Source organism: Patagioenas fasciata, chromosome Z (assembly GCF_037038585.1).
Source record: "Patagioenas fasciata isolate bPatFas1 chromosome Z, bPatFas1.hap1, whole genome shotgun sequence".
Taxonomy (NCBI): domain Eukaryota; kingdom Metazoa; phylum Chordata; class Aves; order Columbiformes; family Columbidae; genus Patagioenas; species Patagioenas fasciata.
Genome location: NC_092560.1, coordinates 73,727,225 through 73,748,440, shown reverse-complemented (window position 1 = coordinate 73,748,440; position 21,216 = coordinate 73,727,225). Strand labels below are relative to the sequence as shown.

Sequence of the window (21,216 nt, the reverse complement as noted above, 5' to 3'; positions counted from 1 at the left end):
GGAAAAGGTGGGGATGGTGACAACCCTGCCAAGGGGCAGGGGGCACACACAGCACACAGATCCACAAGGGAGACAGAGAGCGGCTGATACCGGGACATTCCCAAGGCACAGAGGGCCCAGAGAATAAATAGAAAAAGGCTGTAAAGTGCAAAAACTGCTTTGTTGTTAAGTGCAAAACTCTTTTTCCTGTTTCCCATATCTACTTCTCTTTTCTGCCCCTTGGAGTCAGCCAGTCATCTGCAGAGAGATCTCTGGTGAGGAAGAACACTGTGCCCTAACCCTCAAAAGGAGACTTCTTATTTTTGTTTGCACTTCTAATGCCAAAGGTCAGCCCAAAAGCTTTTCCTCTCTCACCAGTAACCAACAGCCCACAGGGGCACACCCATGCCTGAAACCGTGTATGCTGGGGGAGCAACACCCAGCACATGGCTGTGGATGCATGGGAGAAGGTTGTCCCGATGTTTAGAGCCCATGTGGACATCAAACATATCCAGCTCTGTGCTGGTTTTGCTTTCCTTGATGTCACCTGAAAACAAAGCAGGATCTCAAATGTGGTGTTTGTTTAGTGAAGTGGGGATTTATGAGCTGCAGTTGGTGGTGCTATGTGGAGCTGCTCCCCACAGCGGGACACCCCTGAAGAGAAGTGGATGGATCCAGTTCTCAGGTTGTCATGATTATAGACAGATGCTGAGGGGGTACAGCACGCCTGTTTGCACCTCACCACCCTGTCCCACCACTTCCAGCGTATCCACGATGGAGCTCTGAGCAACCTGACCTAGTTGAAGATGTCCCTGCTCATTGCATTGGGCTAGGTGACCTTTGAAGGCCTCTTCCAACCCAAACTGTTTGATGATTCAATGATTCTCTTCTCTACAAGCTGCTCACACCTATAAAGAAAGCACTGAGATCACAAAGGGAGCACTTTTTGGCAAGAATAGACAAGCCTCATTCCGTTTATGTGCAAGTTCATCGCCACCGACACATTTCTTCCTGCAGCCCTTCATGCCTAAAGCTCCTGCAGCATATCTGCAGAGCAGCTGTAGGGGACTTTTCATCTCCAGAGAGGCTTTTCATCTTCTGTTCCATTTAGAACAAGCAGCAAAAGTCATGCCCTCCTCCCTCCGTGTACGTTTCTACGTATGAAAAACAAAACCAAAAAGGAAATTATCTCATTTTGGTGAAATCAGAGGCAAAGATTTAAAGTGAAACTACCTCACAACATGGGATGCTGTCAGCGCTCTCATACGAGCTCTGCTGCCAGTCCAGCGATGAGTCAAATGGTCCAACTGCCTTCACAGTCTGTGACCACCCTGACAGTTGTCATCAATACACAACTTCAGTCTGCCCCGCTTCTCAGACAGTACAACCTATGTAGGAACCGTTCATACAGAGAGGAAGGGCATACAGTGGGTTTGACACTGCCACGATGCAGTATTGCAGATCCTGACACGGAAATGGTTCAGCGTTCCCCAGCGATGTTCTGGTGGCTGGAGACTACTGGTATTCAGCAGAGCTCCCCAGAATGGGTCCATCTTGGCAGTGTGTGTGGGTGCATGTGTGGGGCAGGGGCACAGCCTGCTCCCACACTCCTGCCAGCTCCTGAGGTCTGGGCTGTGATGATCTACTCACATTAAAGTCTCATACTTCCGTGCCTTTTTTTCCTAAACAGGCATTTTGAAATGAAACACGAGCCTTTCTTTTTTTTCCCTTGTCATGGCAAAGACATGGCCCCAAGATCCCCAACCAAACCCACTTAATTGCTTATTCATATAAATAACTGGTGACTCAAATTGTAGACTTTCTTATAACATCGAACATGCCACTTGCCTTTTCCAAATGTACAGTTCTAATCTTCACAGTGAATAAAACGTTTAAGCCCTGAAAATTCCAAAGGAGAAGATTTTACCAAAGATACTGCATTTCATCTTAGTTAGGTCCTCTCTTTCTCTTATTAATTATGTCTGCTTTTTGTCTTCAATTGCCCAGTTAAAACCTTTTCCACTTTACATCTGCTTTGTAGGATTCAGGATCACTGAGTGATTCTTTATCCAATTGGAGATTATTCAAATATGGCATTTCCAAAAGCCAGCTCAGAGAAAATATTGTTCAGAAAAGCTTGAAAATCCTTAAATCATGCAAAATAGCTCCTGTCCTAAGTGAAAAGCATTGGAATGGTCCAGGGGAAACACTGCAGTGCTGAGGACTGACTCAGCACCAGATCAGGAATCTCAGGTCACCATGTCCATGCCCAGCAAAGCGCCTTTGGATTCCTTATTTCTGCCATTAGAGTTCAGTGATTCTCAGCAAGTCACCGATATTGCGCCCTGCAGATGTCTGGCTCAGCTGTGAGGCACCAGCATGCAAGGAAAGCTACAAGTGCCTCACACATGGGATTTCCCTTTTGTTTTTTTCCTCAACACAACGCCTGCTGCATTGATAAAGCACAGAGGAGGCGCAGGGGAAAGAAAGGAAAAAGAAGGTAGTCAGAGCCTGAAAAAGATCCGGCAGACCAGCAAGCAATGACAAATTCCAGAAACAGAGCACGTTCGAATTCCCAACAAAGATAGCAAGACAGAAAATAACCATAGTGACCATCCCCAGAAGGACTTCTGCAAAAACCCAGCAGCGATGGTGCAGCTGTGCTAACAGTATGCTTGGCGTTTGCAAAGACACCTACGCACATGGAGGAAACCTCTTCAGCAAACACTCCACCAGCCTGATAAACAGTGATCAATGCCAATATTTGTTTTACTAATGCCTAATTGTTATGGATAGCAGTTGCAAAGACTTGCCTTAATGAAAATACTGTCATCTTCACAAGTACTAAAACTACCTAGCCAATTTTGCCATCTCTTACATCCTTTGTAACTCTGTAGAAAGATTTTTACTGATTACCAACAGGCTGAATTGGGAAGAGCTTTACAAGAAGTCACCTGCAGTGCCTTTGCTTTCTGCTTTCTATTTTCTGTTTTCTGCCCTGGCTGATTTAGAACTGACTTTATATTCCCTAACAACAACCCATGACCAGGAAAACTCAGTCAACTGAATTTCCTCACAGCTACTCCTTGACCAAAGAGCACGTAGTTGAGATAAACTCACTTACACCTCCAGCTATACCAAGGAGGGGGTCTGCTATACAATCCCATCCTCATGTAAATGTTATTGTTCTTAATAGGAAAAACTGCTTTGCCCGCCCTGTCTTTGGTGGGCACCAGACCAGACACATGTCACCTTTCAGAAGCATTTCCCAAGTAATTAATTAATGCCACCTTCTCGGCACACAGGTGATTGCAGAGGCAAAGATGAGTGTTCATCCCCTCCACCAGTGACAAAGCACTGTGATATATGAACAAGCCATGCAAGTTCAACTTTTGCTAAGAAAATTCTATGTTTAAGCTTTCACTTAACACAAGGTAAGCAGGTGAGAGCGAACAGCATTAGAGAGGGTCTGAAAATTAGCGGTAGGGCCGTTAGGCAATATTTAAACAGGAGATAAGACCTGTGCAATCAGGGGTACATCTAAGCAGCAGGCAGACAGGTCTCCTTGGTTTCTTCTCCTGTCTGGTGCTGGATCACACCAGTAACTCAAAGTCAAATCAGCTGGAATATTTCACTTAACTATTTAAATCTGCATTAATCTCTTCCCTCACCATAGCGGAGATGCCGGCAGCGCAGCAGCAACAGCTGGAGGATAGATCTTTGCTGCAGCTGCCACTAGAAAACAACTAACACAGAACAAAGCTGCTTCTGTGAAAAGTGAGGTTAAGTTTAATGCTTACAAAGGCTTGAGGATTTATGAAGCTTTAGTTGTGATGGTGAGAGAAGTCCCTGGAGAAAATATGCCAGAGAAGAGCAAACAAGGGAGAGAATGTTTCAATAAATGTAAAAAAAAAAAAAAAAGAAGCCCGCCAAGGCCATCGTCACCCTCGCTGGGCGGGACCACACCCTGCGCGCTTTCCCGAAATGACCTTTGGTTTGTGCTCCTGACAATAGAGCCAAGTTTCCTGTTCGGGTGCTGGGACCCGCGAGGATCAACAGGAACTGCCAGCTCCGCGGTCTGCAGAAATGGGAAAGCGGGGAGAGAGAAACCGGCAGCTGCTCGGTTAACACAGAGCTGTCGACACCAGACAGCCTTAGGAAGATGAGAAGATAAATGCCAACAGCCAAGAGATTTATTTAAGATCTTATAGGGAGGTACAGAAACAGCTTGAAGCTGATTCAGCACAAATAACTGCGTTCAGAGGGGAAAAAACAACAAACAGCTAGTTTCCTTTCTCTCTTACTCTTAATTTCGTTTCTGCAACATTCGATTTCCATTCAGCAAGTCCGCCTGCGGGTGTTACTCATACTGAGAGTCCATCATGTGCTGGCTTTCAATAACATGTTCCTGGTTAGACCACATCACCCAAACACTGGTGAAGCCTGGGACATGCTATCTCAGGATGATTGCCTCTTCTGAGCTGTGTAATTGTACTAATTTAAAATTATGTTAAACACAAATAAACTGGAAGAATCCTTGTGCTCTTCGAGCTGTTGCTCCGCTCCCCAGCTGCGGCTGTGCCCACCTGGAGACCTGTGGTCCTGCTCGGTGGACCCATGGCAAGAAACAGCTTTTGTGGCTGCTCTGATAGAGCAGCTTCCCAGAGGCCTGTGCTTCCCACAGCTACACCACTTTATTTAAGGAAACTGAAACAAAAAACGTCAGAACTTACTAGGGGCTGGAAACCACAACGGACTTTTTTTTGCTCTGCCCATGTTGTGCAATTCTAAAATTGGCAGTGGTCCCCCACCATGTGCTGCTCCCGCCATAACGAACTGTGATTTGTCACACACCAGTAAGGCACACACACCAGTAAAACCTTGCGGGGAGGTGGGACAGATCCAGAGCTGGCACAAGTCAGTTCCCCTCTAAACAGTGGGGCTTCCTGACTTACACCACTGCACCCGAATACCTGGCTCTGACTGCAGAGATGGGGGAGATGAGTGCTTCAGATACTCGGCCTCATAGATGGGTATATTAACCCATTTTGTACGCTAAAGTCCTCCCACCACTTTAAACTAAAACAAAGAAAATAAATGAATGCCTGCGACCCTACTATCACACTGGTTTGTGCGCAGTTACCCTTGATAGGAAAGCATCTCCTTTCCCACATATGCCCAAAAGAAGGACCCATTTTTTCTTGTTGCTGCAGAGATACAGGGAGAAGTTGCCTTTAAAGATCATCCCCCTTTTGGGTGAGGAAGTGTTGCTAAGCAGGACAGGATCGAGATTCATTTACTTCAGGCCTCACTGGAGGAACAGTTGCATAAATCCTCTCCAAATTCACAAAGAACAAGCCCCAGATCATCCCTGACTTTGCTGAAATGAACAAAATAAATGAGGAAAATAGCACACATGTACCCAGCGGTGCAAGGGACCCGTGTGTCCACTTTCCTGCACAAAAGTTTATGAGTACTTTCCCTGTAATTTGGGACTGCTGAGCACTGAGAGCACTGGGGGAGTTTGGGGGTCTCAGTAAGCGGCCTAGTCCCCGATGATGGCGTCATGGAATGTCTACTGTGATTTACGGGACAATCACCAGGCTATGGCGGTGAGATGCAGTCCTGAGCATCACACACTGCAGATCACAGCACCTCCACTGTGACAGGTGACACGTCACGCAGCCTGACGCACTCCTCAGCTGTTTATCTGCCTTCCCACCATTGAAAATACAACCAACTTGTTTTGAAGGAATTGTTTATATTCTAACAGGAATGATGGGGTCAAAGGGCAGCCCTTCCTGAGCAGGGCTGAATTACAAACAGGAGTGCTCAGCTGAAAAACACCCAAAAACATCTCAAGTCAAGCAAATAAGCCTATGTGCCACACAGGTTATATACCAAAGGACAAGAGATAAAGGCAACACTTTCTCAAAAACATCAGAAGTTCCTCTGTGGCCAACCTAAGCTGCTCTGTCACCAGGTCACAACCCGTCAGAGTGCACTGTGGAATGACACTAGAGCCAGTGCCCAGGCACCGTCTCAGTGACAGCCAAAAGCTCCATTCAGCTACAGCCTTCACCCAAACATCTCACGCTGAGAAATGCCCTGTTCGTGAGCCAGCACGGCTGCCTCTCCCACATGCCAGCACTCTGCCACCACTCCGTCCACTGTCTTCTGTCAGGCACCAATGGGGTTGAGTTTTCCTACACAAGGTGTGCCATCACTTCCAGGAATATACAAGGGAAAGGGCTTCTGAGCTGAGCTGGCCAACTTTTTCTCTTCTAATAGACTTCCAAGCAATCAGTGTTTCTAGACACTTGACTTCAGATGCTTCTCTTCCATGGAAAGGAGATTCTGGACAGCCCCCTGTGTTTCTATATTACAACACGAGATATTTTCCTTCTCGAAGCTGCATTTTGGAGAGCATTTAATGGCTTTTAGCCACAAATCAGTTCTTTGTTATGTCTGGTCTATATGTGCTTGCTTTATGTCAAACTGTTTTCATTTCTGCCTGAAAACAAAATGTGCCACCACACATCAGGTGCCTGAGAGATGGAAGGCAGACAAGTGACCCACATATCACTGGCAGCTCTCCCAGTGCTGTGCAACGATCATGAAGTTACAAAGGGTGAATTTATAATTCCAGCTCTTTTTCTTGTGAAAAACATGGTCTAATATTACAGCAAGTACTGGTAAGTGTGCCCCAGCACATGTCAGCCAGTGACACACTGTGCAGGCACTGTGCTGCCACGGGGAGGATGCAGCAGTGGGAGGGAGCCCCAGGTTGCAAACGGCACACGACACAGGCCAGCTGGTTTCTCTGTCGCTTGTCTGAGGCCAAGGCCAGCATCACCTTGAATAATAACAGCACTGTGTCAAGAGCATCTCTTGACTAACAGCAAGCGGACCCATCCCTCCACGTCTTCTTGCTCACCACAAGCACACCCCATATCTCACTTTTGCTTGTCCAAGCACACCCCATCCCTCCACTTCTTATTCTTCAGTGCAAGCACAACTCTGTCCATCTCTCCTGGACCACTGCAAGCACAGCCCATCCTCCCATTTCTCTTTGTCTAGTGCAAGCACACCCCACCCTTCAGAGACCCACAGTATGTCTGGGGTTGGAAGTGATTTCTGGAGATAATCTAGTCCTACCCACCTGCTAAAGCAGGTTCACGAGAGCAGATTGCACAGTAGTACACACAGGTGGGTGTTTCATGTCTCCAGAGGAGACTCCACAACCTCTCTAGGCAGCCTGTTCCAGTGCTCTGTCACCCTCGAAGTAAAGAAGCACCTCCTCGTATTCTGATGCTCCTATGCTTCTGACTCTTCTTGCCCAGAAGACACAGTCCCCATCCATCCACCTCTCCTGGCCCACCACACGCCCATCCCACACCCCATCCCTCCATCTCCTGTTCCGGCACACCCCATCCCGCCATTCCTTTCTTTCCCGCCGGTGAGGCACTGACCGCGGCGCCCACGGCCCGGGACGCGCTCCGGCACGCCGCCGCCTGCCCGCCCGGCGTGGGGGCGGGATTCCCGCCCGGTTTCACACGTCACAGCGCGGGGAAAACCCCGCCGAGCTGCCGCTCTTAGGGCCTTGCTCCGCCCCGCCCGCCCGCATTTCGTTGTCGCCGCCGGGCCGCGCGGTGTCCCGCAGTACCGTCCACAGACGACGCGATGATGCCCGGGAGAAACCTGCGCAAGTCCGCGCCGCCCGCCGCTCCCGCAGGTACCGGAGGGTGAAGGGAGCGGGGTGAGGGTTCTGCGGGGGGACACGCTTCTCCAGCACCCGGAGCGGGGGCAGCGCCCGCGGTGCGGCGGGATGCGGCTGCGGTCGCCCGTGTGAACGAGGGGAGGGGTATCGCCGGCGGGTCGTAGAGAGGGAATGAGTTTAATACTGAGAGGAAAGAAATAAATTGTCAGAAATTTACGATACTGCCAAGATCTCATGGTAATTAGATATAAATGTGGGTGGGTTGGTGGTGCGGGTGGCTGACGGCCGCGCTTGTGCCCTTGCAGAGCGGGAGGTGGCGGCGGAGTGTGCCCTGCAGCTGCGCAGGATCGGCGACAAGTGGGACCTGCGGCAGAGGATCCTGAACCTCCTCGCCAAGCTGTTCTTCCCGGAAACGTGAGCTGTTCCCGGACACGGCTGGGCTGAGAAGCAGGGAAGGACCTTGGCTTTGTGGATTTGGAACAAGAGATTTCACTGAGACCACGAGATGAAGAAAGATCTTTGTGTTGTACTTGCTGCGTGTGGCTGCTGAAGAACAGCTGCCACAACACCATTTCTTTGAAGAATCTTACAGTAATACTGGCGTATGAATGCCAGGTGGAAGAAAAAGATAGCGGTGGGCAGAGCACCTCGCCATGCGATGGGGAGATACGGGGCAAGACGGAACTTGCCCTTCGGCCTGATCTGGGAAGACTTCCAGCTGCCTGGTTTCCCCAGTCACCCTCTGGTCCTCGTGTGCCACAGCTACGCTTCACCGAGGAGCTTGGACCACCTTCGGGAAGAAGCCAAAAAAAGGCAATGTCTTGGAACCTGGGATCGTCTATCTTGTATATCACAGGACAAAACCCAGTCACTCAACTTCTGACTCCTCTAGTTTTCTAAAGCATGGATTTTGCTGGATAGGGATTTGGTGGTGGAACTATTTAATTTGTTAATTAAAGCACTATCTTTATTGAATGGTTATTTGTTATAGGACTAAAACTTAACATTTTATGAATTAACACAATGTTGCATAGTTCTAGTTTATATTATATATGTATATATTTGTATATACATATTAGATACATAAAAATATAAATGTGTGCACCCTTATGTGTATGAAATGAGTATTTCACAGAACTATTAATTGAATGGTGCTTGCTAGACTAAAAAGTGAAAAATGTTCAAAACATGACATAAAAATACATTATGTTAACTAGAAGAAAGCATAATGTTTTCTGATCATGAAGGAAATGCTTCAGGCAGCACAGAGGGGAGCATACTTTAGTATATCATAATATAAGATATATATGAGTATATATTAAACAAATACAGATATTGAGGTATGTGTGTTTGGTAGAAGGATTCTTTTGACATCACGAAGAATTTCTCAAGAACAGTACAATACTGCTGTGTCTTTATAATTAATAAAATAGCTCTTCAATAGAAGTAGATCTTAAAGTTGAATCTCAGGTTTTCTTGAGAATGTCATTTATTCAAAGAAAGCAACTACCTCTCTTTGAAGAAATAATATCAATAAAATTGAATGTTACAGTCCAGACAGTAAAGTAGCCCTGGATTTCCGAATGTTTACCAGTGCTTGTAAGTGAAGGTGCTTCCCTTGCACTTGATTTCTATTCGTTTCATGGCACCTTTATTTCAGTTCTGCATGATGAAGCCGCTGTAGCACATCCAGTGGATGGTGATGCATTGTACCTGTCTCACTGAGGGGTTATTGCCCTTGGCTGGCTTCAGAGGAGCTGAATTAAGCATGTTGACCGCCATGAAGGCAAACAGTAACTTTGCTGGTCAATTCATGTCAGACGCAGCCCTAAACAGTGTTTTTTTCTTGAGTGTAAGCTAGCAAGGAAACTGCTGAAGGTGATCTTGTTTTGTAGCTACCTCTCAGGCTGACGGTCAGGGTTTCTTTTATTAACTGACCTTGTATGTAAGTTAATTCGCATTGTATAAGGTTGTATAGTTTCATTTTCTGAATTCTACATCTGTTCGAATTATGTTTTTCCTGCCTTATTTTTATTTATAATTAATACTTTTCTTAGTTCTCCTGAATCTGGCTTTGCAAAATAGTCATTACATAGCTCTGGTCACTCTGTCACAACCAGCTGTGTATGACTGTTACTTGTTGTCACGGATTTCCCTGAGCAGAAGCTGATTGACTTTGCCAAGGTTAAGACATGGAGGTCTTAACCTTGTCGCAGTGGCGTTACGGGGAGCTTTGCCATTGGCTTGAGCACAGTTCTCTCCTCCTCTAAGCCAACTAAATAACTTTTCAGGGAGAACATGTTTCAAGAATTCTTGGTCTTCATCTTAGTACTACAAAGTAATGTGTTTTGCCAGCATGTACAGAAGTCAGTTTTTCAGGTATTAAAAAGTAAGTGCAAAACGTTTCTGTGTGGCTACATACAAGCTCCCACGCTAGCGCCACATCCAATTTGTCAAAGCTGTTCTTCAAAGACAACCCTCACTTCAACAGAAGGGCTCCCACTGTATGTCTTGGACTTGATGGAGTCCTGGAGTCTTTATTAAGGACACTAAACAATGATTGTGCCTGCCTGTGACTCTCAGGAAAATTTAGCATTGGTATTCACATTAGTAGCTGAAATGTATTTGAATAAAAGTGTTCTGCTCCTTATATGCTGCTATGTGCAATATGCAATAGGAAACAAGGTGTGGGCTTCATAAAGCCTGTCCAGTTCTTTACACTGTAGCACACGTTAATGTTATGAAAAAAATGCATTGTTATGGGGATATCTGAGTTAAGTATTAGCATAGTATTTTTCTGTCTAGATCTGCAAAGACTATTTGCTTTCCATGAAATGTTTCTGTGTTTCTCTGAGCTTTGCCAGGAGTGCTAGCATTCACCATTCATCTCAGGAAAAGGACCTGTATCCAAGCAATCAGTGCCGGTGTATGAGCAAGCACTTGCCATCCTCCCTAGGAGCCTTTTTTGTTACTTCTGTAAAGGATCTGCTATATGACTGTATCAACATGAGTTTGTCTTTCTCAAGGCTTTTTCTGGATACAGGCCAGATGTTTGGCTGTATGCCCTATGCATGTATGTCTTGAATTTGTGCTGAGATAATAAATACAAAACATTTGCAAGAAAAATGAGTCATTGTTATAACTCGTTTTTTTTTTTTTGTGGATCCTGAATGTGTGATGGTATTATGGTATCCTTCAATACTTCCAAGTCAGCAGGCACACACTAGGGCAACAGCAGGGTGCCAGTATGTATGCATTGGGAGATTAGGCTTTTACTTTTGTCTTTATGAGGAACAAGACATAACCATACCCTTGAACTTCAAAATTGGGAACTGAGACACCTGTTCTAATATTTTCTAGCAACACAGATATTTTCTATATGTTTTCTATATATTTTCTAGCCACAGAATAGTTGAGGAATGTCAGGAGCTCCATTATCTCTACCAGAAGTGTAGCAGCTTTGAGGAAGAGCATCCCTGGGGGTGAACAAAAGATAAACATCCGAATTAAGGGTTTTGTCTAAGATCCAGGCAGAAAGGAATGAATTTCACCAATATCAGATTCTTACTTTCTCCAAAGTTTGAAGCTGGAGTTTTGGAAAAGGGGGAAATTATACTGCTTACCACAAGGGACTAGCAAAGGGATAGCACAGAGCTTATTTTTCCTTCCTGAAGTTGGGATGCAAAGATGTTGTCTGTTTAGAGGAGAGCCGGAGACCCTCACCTGCTACTCCGTGCACATCAGCAGGATCTCCCCTGACTCTCCCCAGCTTCATGGGCAGGGAGCACCATGCCTGGGGCACATGTTCCCAATGTAAGGAGGACTAAGAACTTCCTGACCAAATGCTCTGATTTCCAATAAACTGAAAAAAAACCAACAAAGGGAAGCCAGTCCCTGTCCTTTCCCAGTTAGCCATAGGCAGCGGCTTGGAAGAGCTTTACTTCAGGGGACATCAGTGAAGCAGTCCTAAGAAGGCCCATCAACCTGGTGCCAAGTGCTACTGCAGGTCCTGCACAGTGCGTCTTTGCACAGCCGCACCAGCAAAGGAATTAAACTCGTAAGACTCGTCAGATGTGCGAAAACATCCAGACACCCTGCCCACTGGAGCCTGGTCCCTCTACAACCAGGTCACTGCCAGAGCATGATGCTCATGACCTGCTCCTCCCTAAAGAGCAGGAAAAAATAGATAAATCCGATCACTGGAGCATGGCATCAGTGTCTGAAGACACCTGACTCATCCACAAGCACCTGATACTAAAAAAAACAACCAAACGCACCTGCTGAAGCAAACTTCTGGAGTTGCCACCCCACAGCACTCTCCATTAACCATGGCCCACAGGCACCAGCCAAAGCAACAAGTGCAGCCCTGGTCACGTTTGCTCTGTGCTTGCCCAGGCAAAAACCAACCCAGTGCCCTCGGCCAGCTCATGCTCAAAAATCTGAGACTGGATGCACAAGTGGTATTTCCTGAACAAATTGCTAGACAACAGACATCTCCCTCCTTCCTTCTCCCCACTGCAGGGTGTTTTTATTAAGTCATCTGAAAAACAATGTCTCATATGCTCCTCATTATTTTTAGCGTGTGATGCTGGAAAGGACTAATTTTATCATTTTCCTTTTGTTGACATGAGAATGTACAAAGGCGTGATGTGTATCCATAGAGGTGCAAGGAGGCTGGACAGGAAGGGCTGGGGATTTGGTGTGTCTGGCAGGGTTTTCCGTGAAGCAGGTGACTGTCTGATGGCAGGACTGTCAGTGAGCAGTTGTCCCAAAAGCTGTCATGGCTGTAAACAAGGGTCTTTACCCAAGTGCTTCATTTTATTGCCTGGTGTCAGGAACTGACCACATAGAGACTGCCCTCCCTTCTCACGTATGGTCTCTTTGCAATGCAAATCTCACCTCCAAAAGCGTGGAGGCAGCCGTCATTCCTTTAGCAACAGGAAATATCCCATAAAATGTCAATGACCTCAAACAAAACTGTTCCAGTCGTTTCATCTTACAGGGGCTTTGGCATCATTCCCTCCTCCACAGGGAAGGACAGTGGGAGCACCACTTGGCTCAGCTCCTCTGTGCCACTGATACCCCTTGAAGGGCTATGGCACCTTTCTGCAAGGGACAATCTAGCTGCAAACCTCAAAAGAAACCGGTTACCTTCAGCAACATTGCATAAGTCCCATGAAGAGGCCTTGGAGCTGCCATCAGGATGCCAGCACCGCTGTGTCACCACTGTGACACTGTTGCAGAGCCTGCCTGGGTGGCTCAGAGCAGGGGATAGCCCTGGGATGGTGCCCATCGCCAGACTTTTCTGCCCTTGGGGTTTTGCCTGCATTATCATGCTTTGCTTTGGTCAAGGTGAGACGTTCGCACCTCCTCTCTCAGCTCCGGGATACTAGCCGGGATCACAGACACCTTTGCCACCTGCTTTGTGGCAGCAATTAAGGGCAGATTTCTGCTTGCACCTTCCCCTTGGTGCTCCCAAAAGAGATGTGACTGAGCTGTGACAACGGCACAAGGCCACATCCACGTCCCTCCTGGCCAGGATCAGGAATTAGGGAGGTAATTTTTGATGAGAGCAGCTGGGCCTTCCCCAATGCTTCTGTGGCGTCAGCATCATGTCAGGGAAACTTTTCCTAGGTAGGGAAAAATCCAAGGAGCTACAGCTTCAGGTAATTTGTTTGCTCAGCACAGCATTATCAGACTGATTCAGCTGTATGGTGAGGTAAGGCCAGCACACATGGGACTATCAGTCGAGAAGCAAAACGTTTTAGCATTGGCTAACTTTAGAAAATACCGTGACTGCTGGAAAACATCCTTCTAGCAACAGCTTTACACACTGTGGGATGAAAGGGGAATTCCTTGTTTTGGGAAAGGATGTCTATTTGCATGAAGTGTTCTTTCTGACGATCATTTAATGGAAGGGTTTCCTATACTTTTTAAAGGAATAAAAGCTTTATAAAATATTACAATCATCATTAATTTTGAAGTTTTTTAGCTGAGTCAAGTGCTTTGAAGAATAAAACTACACAGAAAGAGCAAGTCATGGCTGGCTTTTTCCTTAAAGGCAGAGTCTGAAATGGGCTTTTGGCAAGGGCTGGTGATGACAGTCTTGTTTCAGCAATACTCGTTGATGGGGAGAAATGACCCAGCCTCCTTTACCAGGAGTGGGAATCAGCCCTAGATAACACAGCACTCCTTGCTCCCCGGGCACTTATTGATATGGGGGTGCTGGACACAGGGTGGAGGTGCTGCAAAAGCACTTATATTATACAACCCAAATATTGCATAGGAAAAAACTTCTAGACCAAAGTTTGTGCCTCCCAGCCCAGGGCAAGGGAAGGGCGAGGGGCTGTCAGCATGGGAGCAGGGGGTGGCACTGATGGCAGTGACAACTGGCTCTGGGGCCAAGCTTGCATGGTCCTGGGCACCAGGAAGTGCAACTCAGGCATGGCCTGGGGAGGTTTTGTTTCCCTTTGTCATCGCCGTCACACACTGGCCCACCACGTCACTTCCCTGCGTGCATGGGCATTGTGCCCAGACACCAAACACCCTGCCTCTGCCTGGCTGCCAGCTCTGGGGACGGCCCCAGGGGCTCTGCTGCACACCATCTGTCTGTGGGGACACAAACAGCGGCCATCGGCCTTTCGTCAAATGTGATAAAGTGGCAGTTTTGACACTTTCTCTGAAATATAGGTGAGGGTTTGGAGCCATGAACAGCCATACCACAAACATGTGGACATAAGTTGCAGTGAGTGATGCTAACAGGAGAGCAGCAAAGATGTAAAAAAGGAGGAATAAACCATAACTTTTCAGGTAGAATGATAAACCTCATTGCGAACAACAAAGTAGGCATCTCTGATTGTCTCATTTAGATCTGAGCTCTGTATCTTAGTGATACAGGAATAAAACTAGCCGTGCCTGAAGCTGCAAATTTCTCTTGCCTTTTGTGCCAAGTTGGCCATGCCCCAAAGCCTCCAAAAGGCACCAAATGCCTGAAACATGAAAGTTAGGTAAAACCTAAGTGTAACTATCTACCACTTCACATATCTTAGCGGATAAATGAAGTTACTTGTACTAACACGGATTAAGTCCATTGTGTCTTCTCTCTTTTTTATTCCTCTTTACTTAGCTGCTGTCTGGGGCAATTAATATTTTATTTAAAGATGTTCAAGACTGATCTTACAAGTGCCAGGCTACTCTGAGGCTTGAGCCCTGTTGACCCAGCTCACCCCACGTGTCAGGAGAAAGCAGGAGAAGGACAGGAGGAGGATGGGTGCAGGGGAGTCACTGAAGAGGGAAGAGGGGTTGTGCTGGCCCAGCACTGAGGACAGCAGGGGAAAGGGGAAAGCAGAGGAGATCTTCATGACTAAAAATGTCTTATTCCTTTTCCCCATGTAGCTGTGGGGGAGAAGACAGACTCCAATCAGGGACAGACACACTGGAGTGAGCTTGAGGGGGCTGCAGGCACCACCCCACACCTCCCCATCCAGCCCCTTCCCACACTACTGGTTTTACACCTCACACAATCTCAGCTGTGCGATATAGGCTTCAAAACATCCCTCATCGTGGCTGTTTGCAAGGGAGAGGGACCTTGGCAAAACGGTTCCCAATGCAAAAGCAGGACCAGGGGACCACAAAGTTCTTCCTTTTCCGCTCCAGCCCAGGAAAGGGCCCCAGCGCCCGGGCCGGTCGGGAGCTGGCGCGCTGGCCTGTCCCGCAGCGTGATTCAGCAGAACAGCTGGGGCTTTTCCCTCCTCACGTGACTCTCGCTCCCTTGCACCCCCATGGTGCAGCACCCAGGGAAGGAAACCAAAAGCAAACACGGTGTCTTTTGGAGCACGAGACCGGGGATGAGGGAAATGCCATCCACACCATCCCCACGGGAGAGCCAACACCTTCCTCCCCTCGCAGAAGAGCCCACCTGGCCCTTTTGGGCAGCACTGTGCACCAGAGGAAGCCGTGAGGTTTGCAAGGCACAAACAAAGAGACGGAGGCAAGCGCCATGCGTGCACGGAGCAGAGGGCAGGACGGCGCTGTGCCACCAGCTGGGAGGGAGTTTCCAGCCACGGTGCTGCTGCGAGTGCTCAGCCCAGCACTCAAACATGGGCTCGCAGTGTGGATACAAACGCTTAACACACAAGCTCCTTCCTCCAGCTCAGCCTGACCTGCAGTGACTATGAAGATGATGAGGGGTCTGGAGCACCATTCTTATGAGGAGAGACTGAAAGAGCTGGGTCTGTTCAGCCTGGAGAAGAGAAGGCTGAGAGGGGATCTTTTCAATGCTTATAAATATCTGAAGGGAGGGTGTCAAGAGGATGGGACCAGACTCTTTTCAGTGGTGCCCAGTGATAGGATGAGGGTCAATGGGCACAGATTGAAGCACAGGAGGTTTCATCTGAATATGAGGAAACTTCTTTACTTTGAGGTGCCAGAGCCCTGGAACAGGCTGCCCAGAGAGGCTGTGGAGTCTCCTTCTCTGGAGACATTCAAACCCACCTGGACACATTCCTGTGCGATCTGCTCTGGTGAACCTGCTTTAGCAGGTGGGTTGGACTGGATGATCTCCAGAGGTCCCTTTCAACCCCAACCATTGTTTTACTCTGTGACTAGCTGACATGTCCGTGCACTGCCAGGCAGTGCGAGATTTTATGATTCTATGATTTTGGGTGCCTCTGGCATTCCGCATGTCAGAGCAGCTGAGGGGAGACTGGCCAGCCTGTGCTTTCTGGGCTGCCCCATCTTTCTGAGTGGCACAATTCCTCTGAGCTGCTGTGCAGCAACGCTGAAGCCAGCTATGTCCTTAAAAAGGTGGACCACTTGATGGAAACTTTCCCAGTTTGGAGGTTATGGCATCTACCTCCCAGCCTGAGCTGCACTCTGTCCGCAGACAGGTCACTGCCAGCCCAGCCCACACTGCTGGCTCACTGCAGTTTGGAAGGGGAGTTTATTCCCAGGGTAGGTGGACGATGGAAACAAATACCAGTCTAGTATTAGTTGTATATACAGGTTACCTAGACATACAACCTGTTCCCTTATAGCCCAGGGGCTGGGCCAGAAGTACAGTTTATATACAGTTTATAGGCGACACGCTGCAGTGACTGCTGCTCTTGACGAAAACTCTTTGCCATCCACATTTTGCTTGCAAAGGGACAGGAAAAAACAAAGTGCATCTTCTAAGATATTGAAGCAAGTCCTACAAAACACCTTCTAACACTTCCTAAATGCATTAATCCCCTTCACAGTAAATGACAGTTCTTAGAGAGTGGTATTTTACCAGATATTTAACAGCTTAGATGGTATTTAACAGCTCATATGCACATTCGGACAGCATTAACACTTAGTCTTTGACTGTGCTCTCCAAGACAACCTTGTCCCTGCAATGTCAGTTCCAGCTGTGGACCAAGCAGACTTTGGTGTAAGAGAAAGAAATATCTAGACGAGTACCAAGGATACCATTTATTTTCAAAATCACTAAAAACCTACAACAAAACAGTTAATGGCAATAATAGAGACAGCAAATTGAAAAATGTACAATCTATTTCATGTTATTGCACTCACCTTTTTTTTTTTTTTGGTAATATACAAGGCATATTAAAGTCTTTTCATTAAAAGAAGTTTTATTTACATAAATAAAAGTGTAAATATACAGTATCATATAATAAGTGTATCAGCCTAGCATTCAAAATCTAAATACAATGGGATCCCTGCTTCTTGTAGTCTACTGCTTATCAATAGTTCTGCATATACATTTATATCCCCTAAACGTAGAACCAGGTAAACATTCCCATTTGCGAACAGTTCCTTCAGAATTTGACAAGAATTAATATTTGGCAGAATATTAAATAGAGTTAAGTGAGGATCATTACAAAATATTAATCACTCAGCTGTTTATTAATATTTATCTTCCCTCACATTTTCTTTTTTTGTTGCTCCCTCCCTAATTTAGGCCTAAAATCACAGTTTTTAATACAGATGCAAATCCCCACAGTAGCTGAAAGGAGCTAAAAGCTGCAAAATATGCAACGGCAGTATTGCACCAGAGCCCACCCTCATATCCACGATGTGCACCCTGGGCTGCCCCAGGACTCTTCCCTGGGGAAGAGCTGTGGACCAAGTCTGTAATTTCATCCCGAGTTTTTGCTCTTCCAAGATGCAGCTGCCAGTCTCTGCAGAGCCACTGCTCCCCTAGAGCTTGGCTGACCCTCCAGCATGGTGAAGAATCACCATGGGGACCCATACGCAAACAGCAAGGCCAAAAATGCTCGTGAACCTACTGAATAATGATCAACTAATGCAATGCCCTCTGTCATTTTGGTGCAATCAGGCTCTTAGAAAAAGAACATTTACTTTGCCAGGTGCATAACCAGAGGTTCACTACATCTGTTTGGTCTGTCCACCCTGTTTGTAATAAAGCAGACCCAGACTGCCTAAATCTTGGCACTCTTATGGGGAAAGTCACCCCAACAGAGACATCGGGAAATGCAACTGTAATCATATCAACACTGGTAGCATCAGTAAAGATGTTTCTTGTGCTTTCACACACACACACACACACAAGAGTATTTTAAGGAACAGAAACAATCAGGGTTAAATATTTTTCTTTTTCTTGCTGGAATGTTAGTAGAAAAGTCCATCATTCTATCCATAGTAACTGTCAGACTTAAAACATTAAAACTGTCTTTTAAATTATAGCCACTATTGAATCACACACAAAAATCCCCCCCTTTTTGATGTTATTCAGCCAACACATATCTACATGCACGTAAAATAAAATACCAAACAGTATTGCATTATTGAAAAATGAAAGCCTTCTAAATCACTCACAATAAACAGCACCTGCAAATAAACATCCAAAAATTTTTACCACCTATCATCTTAAAACACCTCAAATGAAGTTTAATTTAGAAAATGAAGACTTTACCTTGGAGCTCACACCAGTTTAGAAGCAAGAGAGACATACGCCTCCCTGCATTGGAACCTCCAAAATTTCAAACTGCGGACTGAAAAAAAAGCCATTTCCTAAAACAGACCTGTGACTTTACCACATTAAAGTAGCAAAATCTCGGTACTGCACTCGTATGTATTATGTGTATACAAGTATGTGTTCGCTACGCTGCATTAAATTCCACATGCATTTTATGTGTCTGTTATACATGCTATTAAAATAAAATTTGGTCACTCCTGAAGAAAGTCTTGCCATTTAATTGTCGTTGCCAAATGTCTTCTCCCTGTTTTTCAGCAACTATGCATGGGCAACCTCCTGTATCTTAGCACAGGCTGACAATCTCATTGTGGTCCTGTGACCCAAAAAGCTGCATCCCCCTGAAGCCTCTCCCACCATGGAGGTGACCGGAGGCAAGGACCAGTCCCGATGGAGTGGCTGAGCTTTGGGGTCACAGGGGACCCAGCTCCTCTGTCCTTTCACAGCACTGAACCTGAATCAGTTTCCACAGGAATCCTGCAGGCAAAGCAGTTGTGCAACTATGTACAGTGCTGCCTTTCCTGTAACCAAAAATTGCATCTCTCCCTGGATTCACATGCTAATATGCCACTGAAAAATAATTATTCATTTTCAGGGAAATATTGCACAGTTTTTCTCCTCGCCAGGTCTTGGGTTGCCTCGCAGAACTGAATTTTGCTCTGCACATCGTGAGCTGCAGTCTAATGAAGCTGTCACAGAAATGAACCGAAGCGAGCGCTCCACTAACCTGGAAGCAATCGCTCCAAGCACTGCTGAATAAATGTAAATAAACTGAACTCTAGTATGATCTTGGGGCGGGGCCAAGTGACAAACCCAGACCTTTATGCAACAGCTACTCAGTGCCTTGGCTCACTGGCAACACAGGCAGCACTTTAGATCTGGACTGTCTCCAGGCTGAGAGCTCTTCACCCTGGGCACGCTGGCTGCAAGCAGTCTCCAGCCTAGTGAGACAAACAACCTGAGCACTCTGGAACAAACAACTTGTCCTCAACTGATAAGGACACTGGCCCCTTTGCTCTTGTATCTCTTTTACGTTGTTTAGCTATCCCTAATGCAGGAAGAGAAGTAAGAGTCTAATCTCTTGCACCCACACACTCTCCTTCCAGCACAGCAGACTATAAATAACACTTAGCAGCACGGTCCGCTACTGATGTCTCTACCATGAATAGAGGTGAGAAAATCAAAAAGAAATGCTCACAGCACTGCAACCTTATCAGTTTTGCTGTATCTAACACCACGGTTTCTCCCATCTACACAAACAGTTTTCAGTTTCACCATCCAAAATGCTCGGCGTCAGCACCTTCCTGACGCAGCCAGGTGTACTTACATCTTACTGTCATGGAGGCCTGACTTTGGGCAGTCCTTCCGTTTTCATGTAGCTGATGATTTAGGGGCCTATACGATGTCATGCATAGAGTTCATTAGTGTTTCCAGTTGCAGGTTTTGCCTCCTGAATGGCCTGTTGGTTTTACCCTGGTGCGACCCTCATTCCAAAGACTGACTGTAACCACCACCCAGTCTCAGCTGGAGCTCCTTCCACCCCATCCATATGTCCCTCAGTAGGAGTGGTCTGGATTGTCCTTCTTCCTTTTGTCCTGCAAGAGAACACAAAGACAGGCCTCAGTTCCTTGGAACCGGGCTTTTGGAGCTAGAAGTCTGGGACTATCCACTGAACACTAATGCGATGGGTTTTCCCATTTTCATCAAGGCCCCCCAAGCATATAAGCCTCTAGGTTTTGCTAAAGTCATGGGCATAATACCAATTGAAGGCAGTTTCAAAATGACAGGCTGGCCCACTTGTGTTTTTACTGGGGGCTCGTCCTTTCCTTTGTTTGCTATAGAGTCACTGTCTGTTAGTGTCTTTACAGGTCAAAATGCCATTATTTGCGGGCTTCCATAGCTCCTCAGTGGTTATTGACAATTTTGCTGCATTTGGCAGGGGGTATTTTTGGAGTGCAGGTTGTTTAAATTGCAGCAGCCCAGGAGTAAACTACAAGCAGCATCCACCCCGCGACTCTCAAATTAAAAAAAAACCCTGTAAACTTATCTGTTTCGACAGAGAAATATGTACATAACATAAGGCATTGGCAAGAATTCACCCAGCAGGTTGGGGTAGTCCGAGGTCCCAATCTGCGGCTTTTAGTTTTTTTAACTCATTTCATTCCCCTTGCAGGATGCGAAAGGGTTAATGTTCCGTTTCTGCTCGGGGCTGCGGGGGAGGGGGCAGTTGCCGTCATTGTGTTTGTGTTCTGGGTTTTCCCCTCTAACAGTTCCACCAGCTCCCACATACGCTGGGTGGAAGCTTGTGCAGCAGCGCTCGGGACAGCCCCAAGGCAGCGAGTGCCTGGTGACACAGGCCACCCTGCTCCCATCCTGCTGAGGTTCCCAGGGTTTGGGGGCCTGTCCAGGGAGAGGCTCTTGGCTTGTTTCTGGACTCTCCTGCTCCCTCTGTGCTGCTGCACGAGTCCACCCATCACATTCAGACCCTGACTTTTATCGCTCCAATTGTAATCATAACTAACAACTCAGTCTTCACCTT

The 21,216-nt window shown here is 46.7% G+C and overlaps 1 protein-coding gene across 1 annotated transcript; it reads left to right on the top strand.

The window, feature by feature from the left end:
• The first annotated feature begins 7,581 nt into the window (after positions 1-7,581).
• Positions 7,582-10,790, top strand: PMAIP1 (phorbol-12-myristate-13-acetate-induced protein 1). The gene is made up of 2 exons (XM_065861085.2): positions 7,582-7,714; positions 8,005-10,790. Exons 1-2 carry the CDS (start codon positions 7,663-7,665, stop codon positions 8,115-8,117), a joined length of 165 nt encoding a protein of 54 aa, XP_065717157.1. The 5' UTR covers positions 7,582-7,662; the 3' UTR covers positions 8,118-10,790.
• The last annotated feature ends 10,426 nt before the right edge of the window (positions 10,791-21,216 follow it).

What these genes read in the sequence shown, in the direction of transcription:
- PMAIP1 (XM_065861085.2), top strand. Translation starts at nt 7,663, where the DNA reads ATGATGCCCGGGAGAAACCTGCGCAAGTCCGCGCCGCCCGCCGCTCCC. An exon ending in GCCGCCCGCCGCTCCCGCAG is followed by an intron (nt 7,715 to 8,004) that starts GTACCGGAGGGT and finishes GTGCCCTTGCAG; the next exon opens with AGCGGGAGGTGGCGGCGGAG.